Genomic DNA, 10,200 nt, shown 5'->3' on the forward strand with positions numbered 1-10,200 from the left:
ACGTCTATATCCGGAAATGGACGTCCGTCGGGCATCTGTGGGAGATATCATAGATGGACGTTCGTGGCCGTATATCCGCAGGGTGTCCCGTGTCGGCCGTTTCAAGAACAGTCCGAATCAGGTCCCAGACGGGATGTTACATGGTGGATTTATTGCGAATGAGACAAAGGCGTACTGCACAAGTTTGGCTTTCTAGGGACCTACTGAACGTCTCAAACCGAAAACAGTATGAAACACGGACGTTATGTTGATGGCGATTTAATACTCCAAACAATTCCTCACTTCAGCGTTTGTCTGCGTAATCGAATTAGACTTAGACACCTCACCCTTCATCTCGGTTCAGAGCTGACAGGACTCTCGAATTTGCGGACGTTCGTATGACAAGCAATGTATAGTACCTGTTTCTTTTTAGGAAGGAAATGCCGCTAAGCTGTTTCGACCTAGTGGTCCTGGACAAACAAGAGCAGCCAAAAATGAAATGTGTGGTGGCCGAGGATGAAAAAAAAAAGAAGAAAAAAAAAGGCAGAAAGATAGATGCCGATTTCTACTGAAAACGTGTGCACAGCTGTAAGAGAAGAGAAAGATGGTACACCTATACGTGTTCAACGAAATGACTTAAAAAAGAAACGGCTATGACTCCTTTTGTGAAATATGTTTAAAGCATAACAAAGGTTCAAAGCAAAACCATGAAATGCCAATGAACCGTCCCTACTACTGCCCGTTTGCATCCACCGTGGATATCCACTGTACCTACAATGGACCTGAATTTGTCACATTTTGCCCTTCTGAAAATGGAAATGTCGCATTTAGGGGGCGTGTAAGAAAAAAGGGAAAGGCCGCCAGAGTAAGGTAAAATACATTTTCTATCGTAGTTCCTTGATTTGCGAGACTATCTAGGGTTAGATCAACACACTTCTGGTCCCCTGTTAGCTCCAGGAGGAAAGAATGAATGATCAGAAAAAGGCCCACCCTGCACTCTTACTTTGCAGTTCATTTTGTAAGGAATATACATACCACCAATGAAATGTTTGTAGTGAAAACTTGTAAGCATTTACTTCAGCTTTCAACTACCAATCATCAAAATAAAGCTTCTGTTCACAACTTCCCCATTGTTACATATCGATCTAAGGCCCATATGTGCCGCATTTTGGAACTTCTTCCGGTAAAATCATGACACAGGCGACAGTTCTTACCTAGTGTGCACCAGGGAATTTGTAAAAGTCTGCGGGCATATCTGATGCTGCGTGGCCGGTTCCCTTCTCACACAAAAGCTTGGTAACATAGAGCTGACGTACCTGGTCCATAAAAAACATTGCTTTCATTGTAACGGGCGACAAACCGCAATTCGTTTACATTAGAATTGTCCTGACAGAATAAGGCATCACGGTAAAAACGCTGCTACACTCCTCACAATCGGAGCCCTGCAGACAGGGCACGACGGAAGCGCTTGTTCCGCGCAGTCCGCGCAGAGGCAGACGTGGCCGCACTCCAACAGCATCACCTCTACGGGGTGGGAGAGACACACGACACAGGCCGGGTGGTTAGATTGCGTTTCCCGGTTCAGTTTCCTTCGTTCCTTTCTCACTTCCTCCTTCCGGATAGCGTCTTTTTCCTCTTGAACCCGAGCCTGTCGTGCGCGCCACCACGTGAACAGGATGTAAAACGTGAGGAACGCCGCCGTCCCCCCGAAGATGAGACAGCCGATACGTATGATCGCCAATTCCGACTTGAGCTTCGACAGCAGGGCCGAGTGGCTGAGCGTCGTGATGTGGTAGCTGACGCCATCTTCCGGCGGCACCAACTTGGTCGAGGTGCCGTCAGAGACGAGGGTGCCGAACCCAGAGAGCACTGTGCCCTCTTCCAGAAGGAATTCTTCTTCCTGTAACCCTTTGGTCTGTTCGCCGCGGAGCCAACTGAAAAAAGCACCGCCGAGTCCCTCGCTGTTGGGAATAAAGTGGTCGTAGACACATTTCAGAGGCAGCTCCTCACAGTCGGTGGGATCCACAACCTCCACAGCTACATCGCCACTTTTGTGCTTCGTGCACAGGGCAAAGGGAACAGCGTTGACAATCCTTTGGATTTCACGCTGGGTGTGTGACCTGTGAATGGAGCATGTTGTAAGCGCTGAGAAACAAGTTCAGATTTATTCTACGGACAAGAGCGGATATACCCCTTATTTTATACTGCGAGACAGAATCAGCACCCTCCATCATCACGATCGTCATCGTCGGTTTGGGTGCGCGAGTCTTCAAGCCCTTAGCATTCCTCTCCTTCTCATATCGTAAGCAGTACCTTCCGCTGCATCCGTCCTGCTGCCAAGCTTAATTGTCATTCCATATTTAACAACGTCCACATCTGCAACAACCACTGAAGAGCGTAGGGGGCATACCTTCGCGAAACTTGCTCGTGAATTCAAAACTTGCTCCTTGCAACCATGAGCCGAGCATGAGTAAACTGAAGAGATGCTCAAGCTTTGTGAGTTAAGCATAACCGAACTTGGGTGACGCTCGTGTATCACGAGCTGCCAACGAGCGACTCGTGAGATCTAAGTGGGGCGCGAGTGAACATGAATCAGCGGACATGGCAAGTGCTGACCTCTGCGGAAGGTAGTACCGTATTATACCTGATCTGTCGTCGACAGAGCCTTCCAGTTGCCTCTGTCTAGTAGGGATGTCACAAACTGCTTTCAAACTGCAAAGTGGCGAGGTCGGATCTTGAGGGTTCGAACGGTTCGATGAACCTTCAAACTCTTTGACAGATTTGACTCGGTTTGTACGGGTCAATGTCATTTGAGATTTAAATTTTTTTTAATTTCCGTGTTAGCGCCGCGAAGCAACTGTGGCTATGAGCGACGTACAGACGTGGACAGATGGAGAGAGGACAGCAGGAAGAAGTGGGGGACAGGGGGTTAGTATGCGTCCTGGGCCCACTTCAGGGGGAACTGTGCAGACATTCGTCTGGAAAGTCTTCGGAAAACCCAGGGAAAACCTCAGACAGCACAGCCGGTGACAAGATTCTAACTCGCGTCACCTCCCAGTCTCTGTGTGGAAAGAGATTATCCTAACCACTATGCCACAGGAGCTGGTCATTTGAGATTGGTAGTGCTATTCCATGTATTGGTAGAGCGGCTAACGATAATGTCTTATGCATTGCAATAATAAGGTGCATAATTGAAAACAACCTGCTTTGTGTGCAACACGTGGGGGCAGAAAAGCGATACGTTACTCCCTTGTTCGAGGGTCTTGCTCTAGATGAGCACGTGCAGTGAACGAAGTGAATCTAGCTAAGTGTACAGATCGAACGACGGTCATGAATCAGGTGAGTCGGTGAATGTCAAAAATGATGAACTAGTGCTACAAGTTGAAGAGATGAGCATGCAGGTAGCACATATGAAAACAGGTCCACATGAAAATCAACACAAAATTATTACATTTCAGAAAACATTAAATGCACTTTCAAACCTGTAAGCCATGTTCAGTACTTTCAAAGTTTTAACACACAGTTACCCTAGGTAGTGGGCTCATTAGAAAAAAGAATGTGAGACACGAGCTTCGTAAGTAATGGCATTTCAGATCCCAATGACAGTGGACGATAATGTCATTTTTCTCGCCTATTAGAATGGTATGAAGTGATTACCAGAATCGTGAAAGTGGGCTCCACTGTAGTTTGTGCTCTGTCAGGCAACACTGCTGAACAACTGCAGATGTTCCTGGAACGTGTCGGCTCTTCAAGCTTTTGCCTATAGCTTTGACTTCTCCTTTAATGATGGCATGAACTGCTGTGCCATTTGGGTAATCTTCAGTCAGCCTTTGAGCAAGGTGCTTGTCAATCTCAAAATGCCGTGCTGTCTGGCAAATGGCAAAATGAAGTATTAGCATGAAGTTTGTGTAGTGGAAGAAATATGCATTCTTGAGTTTTCACTAGATTGGTGTATACAAACAAGAAGCTTTTATGTTTGAGAAAAGCGAAATGGTGCTGACAAGCTGGTGCATGACTTAAAAACCCAACAAGACAAGACGGACCCGACAAGAGAAGACTCGACAAGGACCCGAGACAAGGTGTACAGACAAATTTTCTGTATTCCTTTGTCTCGGAGTCTTACTTTGCACTCGAAGCTTTTATGTGCAGCACTAGGTAACCACATTCGGTATAAAACATTGCACTAGAAGTCAAATTAGGCCCTCCCAACTTTTATAAATCTCGCGACACGACCACTTCCATTCCAATCTACGGAACTGTTTTACTGCAATGCCTCTGCCAAACCCATCACTCTCACGAACATAGGCGCCGACTGCTGTGGGGCCTGGGGGCCTTAGCCGCCCCTGAACTTTCCCAGTTGGGGGGCCTTACCCCCTCCAGGAAGTTTTACCTAGCAGGCTCAAGATGAAAGTTTTGAGGGATATCCTAAGAATGGCGTGTTTCGTGCGAGTGACCATTAAAATCCTGTGAAATTTTGCCTCACAACGTCACAACATTGAATTCCCGACGCCCTGCCCGACCTCTGTGCATGAAAAAAGGGGGGAGGTCAGCGCTGTGCCCGGCTCCCTCAGGCAGATTGAGAACTCTCCGCCTATGCTCATGAATATCCGAAAAACCGCAAAAGTTATTCGAATAAATTCTGGTTAAAAACAACTCGATCTGGCAAAATAACTAGACGAAGCACGAAGAGCTATGCATATATGTGGACACTACTAGGGCGCTTCACGGGAAGGGATGCCGAGAGCTTTTTTGTTTTTTTCAACCACAAAGTGTGAGGTCGAACCTTGGGGTTCGAATGGGTCGAAGAACCTGCCATCTTTTCGGCAAGTTTGAACATTCCTCTTTTATTTTCTTCAAACCATTGTAAATTCGAATCGCGGTTGATGAGCGATATCAGAAATCGTCAGCGACGTTCGCGACTACACGCATGAAGCATCTTACTAAGCATTGAAGATTTTTCGTTTACCTGCACAGCTTCGCAGTTCTTCACTTTGGAACGGTAAATTTTATATAGGACACTCAAAGTGACAACGTTAATTCCAAGACACACGTTATCTACTGTAATATACTGATTGAACGATTCAAAAGGCATCTTCCGGACAGAAATTTAGGAACACAAGAACACGAAAACATTGGATTGGTAATGGATTGGATTGGATTGAATGACTGACCTTTCTTCAGCACGGCGTTGCCAGCACAAAACCTTCCATGACGCCCATCGTGGTGGGTATACCCACCACTGATCTCTATAGTATAGGTATAGGCTGGATCGCGCATAGAGTGCTTCCTCCATGCCCACGAGCCCCTCTCCCATGCACGATCCAGCCTTTATACATAGAGATCAGTGGGTATACCCGCTTACGTTTCCTTTGTGATTTCCTGAATGGAAGCGTATGCGCTTGGCGACAAGGCACAACAAATGACAAACGTGTTCATTCAAACAATTATTGTGTTATCTTTTACCATGTTCGAATGTTGCTTCTCGTCTTTCATATTGCTTAGAAGAAGCGAATACAGTGCAATTCCGTCAATTCGAACTCGAAGGGGACTGAAAATTTGTACGAATAAAGCTGAGTTCGAACTAAAGCGAGCTGCTGCGATTGAGTGCTTACGTCGTGGCTCGCTAGGTCTTGCCGCATGTTCACGCGAAACCCCCGGTCTCATTCATTCTCAGTCTCGTTCATTCACACATTCATTCAAGAGTCTCATTCCTTCCAAAGTATTTATTTACAGGCAGGCATCAAACATCTCAGAGTAGAAAATAATCTATTATACGCGCTTGCATTCGTTTTTTCAGTCACGACTCAACTCAACTCAATCGCCAACCCATGGAGAAATTTCATCTGGAATTCAGCTTAAATTTCTGCCTGGGTAATAACCCGCGAAAGTTTCATGGAACATTTTTTGTAGGTAATAGGCTGATATCGCCAATTATTTATTTCGACCAGCCCAAGTCTGCGCGACTGCATGGACTCCACAAACACTGGAGAAAGGAGTCGCACGACTCACTGTAAGAAAAAAAAGAGTAAAATGGGGAGCAACTGCAGCTTCTACTCCCGTAGACAGCAACTACTCCTAATTTTAGTCCCATAACCACGAAATTTACTCCCCAGGACTGCAAATAGTCACTGAACTACGCAAACGGTCTCCTGAATGCAACAGTCTATATGTAAATATGTGCTCTTCGTGAATTTGATGAGATCAGGATAGCTAACTTAGCAATTTTGCACCCACACAGAGGAAAAAGATAGTTCTTTCTCGCGAAACTGTGCCCTATGCATGTCGGAAAATTTTATATCACGGTTGACGGTTTAATTCAAAGTATTTTCATTCACCAATATGAATTACGTACCTGGGACTCTTAGAACAGAGCGTGGAATGCAGTCCCCACTCTGTGACATTCATTTACTCCCGTGCATTTACTATTTTTTGTGGCAATGCATTTAGACCCCAAAAGGAGTAAAAGTAGTCCTTTTTTTTTCTTCTTAGAGTGTGGCAGGGAACTAGCTTTCAGGAAGCTCAGATTCCAAAGCCGAAAGAGCAACAAGCAAATAATGATATTATAGTTAGGCGGGGTTCGCCACGATAATTTTATTTCGGCGCCATGACCAGACGCATCACATGTCCGACACTGCAAGAGAGAGAGAGAGAGAGAGAGGAAAGTGAACTTGGACATGACATTTAGCTCACCATCATGTCATTGCGCATAAGGTAAGAGAGGCCTACGACACGCGTACCTTGCTGTCCTCTCTGCAGAAGGATAGCTGCAGCTGCCACCAGAGCCAAGACTGCGAATGAAAATGCAATAACTGGAGCCGCAGTGTCCAGGCCATTTCGTGTCCTTCTACAAAGGGAAGAGAGAGTGTGTCAGCTGTGCTGCGGGTCCGTCGTGATTTTCCTATCCGGTCCACAACACTTACTCAAGCACAGTGTGACTGGCGGTTCTCAGTACAAGCTGCTGTTCTTTGTGCCGAGTCCCTATGAATACAAGTAAGATGTCAAGAGTATACACGCTCCTGTCACTATACGAGGTCCCCTACACATATGCCGTACTACGAGTACCCCGTGACAAAGCAAACAAAACAAAAAAAGCGCGGTTAATGGGTACGTAAGAATAATAATGCTTCTCGATCGATACCTCTACGAAGCTTTCCACTGCCGTCAAGCGCAAGATTTCTCTTTGATGGCTGCACTCCTCCTTGCGGGGCGACCACGGGAGTCATATCCAGTTCGACCACGGCTCTATTTTGTCTTAGCGTCACAGGAATGCCATCGTGCAAGCGTTCTTGGGAATACATTGGAACAATTTCCGTGGAAGCCAGTAGCGGCACGAGGGCCGTGGAGAGAACTGGTTGCGACAGCGAACGTAGGACAGAAAGATCCACGATTTGGCAAACTTCAGGTACGTGGCAATCCGCTACGGAAGACTGCTGCGGGAGGTGCTGATCCCTCGAAGAGTCGAGGTTTGGCAGTTGCCCTTGCCTGCCCAAGTTGATCAGCTCTCCGGGTTCGCTCCGTTCCAAGGAACTGTCAGCTTTCTCTTCAACGTATTCCAGCAACTTCGAAAGCAGAATTCCATCCTCCATATCGTCCTCGTCGCTTTTCATATGAGGCGATTCTCTCAGGTCGTCAACAGAAAATGACAAGACAGTAGGGACATCGTCCTCACGCACCGGTGGTGTCGACGATGTCAATCTTAGTATGAGGTGACCATCGTTGCTTGGCGCGAACTTTCTGGGGCGTTTCTCCTCTTCAATGCTGAACGCTCCAACGGACGTTTCGAGGACGCTCGACAGTTCGTTCGCTCTGCGACATGTCTCAGTTGTGAGCGAAGGTTGGAAACCCCTCGAATCCGACAGATGTGTTTCAGTCACACCTTCGACGGGGTTATCTAGAGTGAAGTCATTGTGCCGTCTACCTGGAGCGGTCCATGTCATTTTGCCCGCTGGACGGCTTGTCCCAGTCGATTGTAACAACTTCTCTGTTTCGATGTTCTCCTGCGCAGTTCTAAACGTGTCTGTCGTTTCGGAATGAAGTGACGCTTTGCTTGCCGCTGGTGCGGAAGATTGGACTGCAACGTTCCTAGTAAAGTTCCTAGGCGGTTCGTCGTCTGCTTTGGTCTGGACCGCTGAAGATTCTGTGGGAGCTGGGAACTCGGCTTTGTATTCTTTCGCATTACACCTAACCTTTTCTCCGTCTGGAGTATCACTGGCTACTGCCATTACACTGAGCTGTGGAATTGAGGACTGTGTAAATTTGTCTCGCTTGCTTTCGAGCATGTCTGGTGGTAACAGACGTGACTGTGATGGTACTGTGCGCACGTCCGTCGTAGCCGTCCCAGCGTCCTTCACCGGTACCTTGAGGACCCTAGTGCCGCTTGCTCTGGACTTCGTTCGAAGTAAGTTGAGGCTATCGTGTACCATTATGTCAGCGTGTTCGGCTGCAATCGTTTTTCTCTCGTTGCGCATATCATCTATAGTGAGCCGCGCGACTGAGCATCCATTGTTTTCACCAGACGATCGCTTAAACAAGGTTAATGTCGAATGCGGTTTTGCGTCCCTTGTGATGACGAGTTCATTGGAATCTTCCTTGCCCGGCAGGAAGGTGTCTGCGGGTAGCGCTTCTGCGCTCCAAGACTTTCGTGAAATGTATCCCGGATACTTGGCGTCAGATTTCGACGTGTCCGCAACATTCCTCGACGACTGTAGCGGCGTCTTTATACTAGGCGTAGGTTCCCACTTTGGATCAGTTGTGAGGCTAAGGAGCACGGGATGTTTACAGGAACACACTTTTCCAGATTCTGACACAGCATGTTCACCCAAGGATCGCTGACCACTTGCAGACGATGTGTCTGACAGTTCCTCTTGCAGTCGCGTATCGGACAAGGCGTCTTTCGTACTGCGTAACTTTGAAGGCACGCTTCGAAACTCGGATTGAGTATGCCTCGATGCATCCAACGACTGGAACAGGTGGACGTCCTCGCAGTCTGATGTTTCTAACGTGGCTTCTGCGGGACGCTCTGACGGTCTGGATAGGATGTCCAAAGCGGTGAGACCCGACGCAAACGGTGCGCTGTTTCGCCTGTTTTCTCCGGTCAGGGACCTGGTGCTAAATATGCTCTTTGCTGTCGTCTTGCTGCCAGGATCCCATAGAGGAGGCCTTTGGCGACCTTTCGCGTCAGACTCAGAAGCTTGCACGGTGTCCCTCTCCAACCAGGAGGTGGTGATGTCCTTCGGAAGACTGAGGGTCAGCGAGCTCTCGGACACAACCTGGTTTATTTTTTTCCGAGCCCCTTCCTTGGCACGCGAGCCAGAAGCAACGCACTCGTTGCTCAACGCAGAGTTTGTCCCGGAGCTTTCTGAAGAACGCAGCAGAGATTCTGAAGACAGTACGTACTTGGCGCGGGTCAGGCTTCCCGATGCCAAGCTCGAACGATCGATCTGTTTAATGTGGAGCAAATTCGCGGACACACGTTGTTGCTTACTGTACTGCTTCCTGGACACCTTCCTCATCGCATGCGACGGTCCGACGGACAACGGTCTAAGGGCAATTATTTCTGTCCTTGATGCATTGCTGCTGCGCCTTGCCTTTCGATCTGATTTGCCGACATGCTTGTCCAGAGACATTTGCACAATTTGACGGGTGCACCGTAGCTACATAAAAGTTTTCCGGCCGGCGACATCTTTAGTAGAGGCGATGGTGTTACGCAGCTCCCGGTATCGGCGAACCGCCATTTCTTGGAGGATATGCTACTGGTGGAGCTAAAGCTCGAATTTATTTGGCGAACTGAGCCGATCAGTCCGGCGCCATAATACCGAATGAACTTCTTCGTCCTCGTCGTTCGCGAGGAAGGAAAGAGGTATGCTCATCTAACGCACCGGCGACAAACATATTATTCTAACTCGTATACACACAACGCTTCGATCCCTTAAATTTGATGAAAAAATGTTTTCATTCTGAACGCTTTCATCTTTTCAAAGCGCCTTGTAGACAACACATCATCTGATTGACGACACGTGCAGCAGACTTGTACGGATCTTCAGTATACCGTACTCAAAATTACGGTATTATAAATAATTCTGTTAGTATTTTAGCACCCAGTACTATCTCGGAGAGCTGTTTGTACTCCATCTCAAATACCTGAGACGCGTAGAAAATACTGGCACCGCCAATACCGAAACTCAACCGGAGTCTGCAGTGGAACGGCTTATAGCGTAGTGG

General features: G+C 47.6%; 2 protein-coding genes across 3 annotated transcripts; both read right to left on the reverse strand.

Moving 5' to 3' along the window:
- Positions 1-1,027: 1,027 nt before the first annotated feature.
- LOC135370789 (mitochondrial ubiquitin ligase activator of NFKB 1-like) lies at positions 1,028-5,130 on the reverse strand. Its single transcript, XM_064604633.1, has 3 exons — positions 4,946-5,130; positions 3,637-3,848; positions 1,028-2,099 (listed from the first exon to the last, which is right to left on the reverse strand). Exons 1-3 carry the CDS (start codon positions 5,069-5,071, stop codon positions 1,382-1,384), a joined length of 1,056 nt encoding a protein of 351 aa, XP_064460703.1. The 5' UTR covers positions 5,072-5,130; the 3' UTR covers positions 1,028-1,381.
- A 1,404-nt stretch (positions 5,131-6,534) lies between these two features.
- LOC135370236 (uncharacterized) lies at positions 6,535-9,802 on the reverse strand. Of its 2 annotated transcripts, none has more exons than XM_064603939.1 (4): positions 7,118-9,802; positions 6,900-6,957; positions 6,717-6,823; positions 6,535-6,610 (listed from the first exon to the last, which is right to left on the reverse strand). In XM_064603939.1, the coding sequence occupies exons 1-4, from the start codon at positions 9,603-9,605 to the stop codon at positions 6,597-6,599; spliced, it is 2,667 nt and encodes an 888-aa protein (XP_064460009.1). In that variant the 5' UTR covers positions 9,606-9,802; the 3' UTR covers positions 6,535-6,596. The 2 variants fall into 2 exon arrangements, with proteins under 2 accessions (XP_064460009.1, XP_064460008.1); XM_064603938.1 differs by having other exon boundaries at positions 7,112-9,802.
- Between the last annotated feature and the right edge of the window lie 398 nt (positions 9,803-10,200).

This window comes from Ornithodoros turicata, chromosome 10 (genome assembly GCF_037126465.1).
Source record: "Ornithodoros turicata isolate Travis chromosome 10, ASM3712646v1, whole genome shotgun sequence".
Taxonomy (NCBI): Eukaryota; Metazoa; Arthropoda; class Arachnida; order Ixodida; family Argasidae; genus Ornithodoros; species Ornithodoros turicata.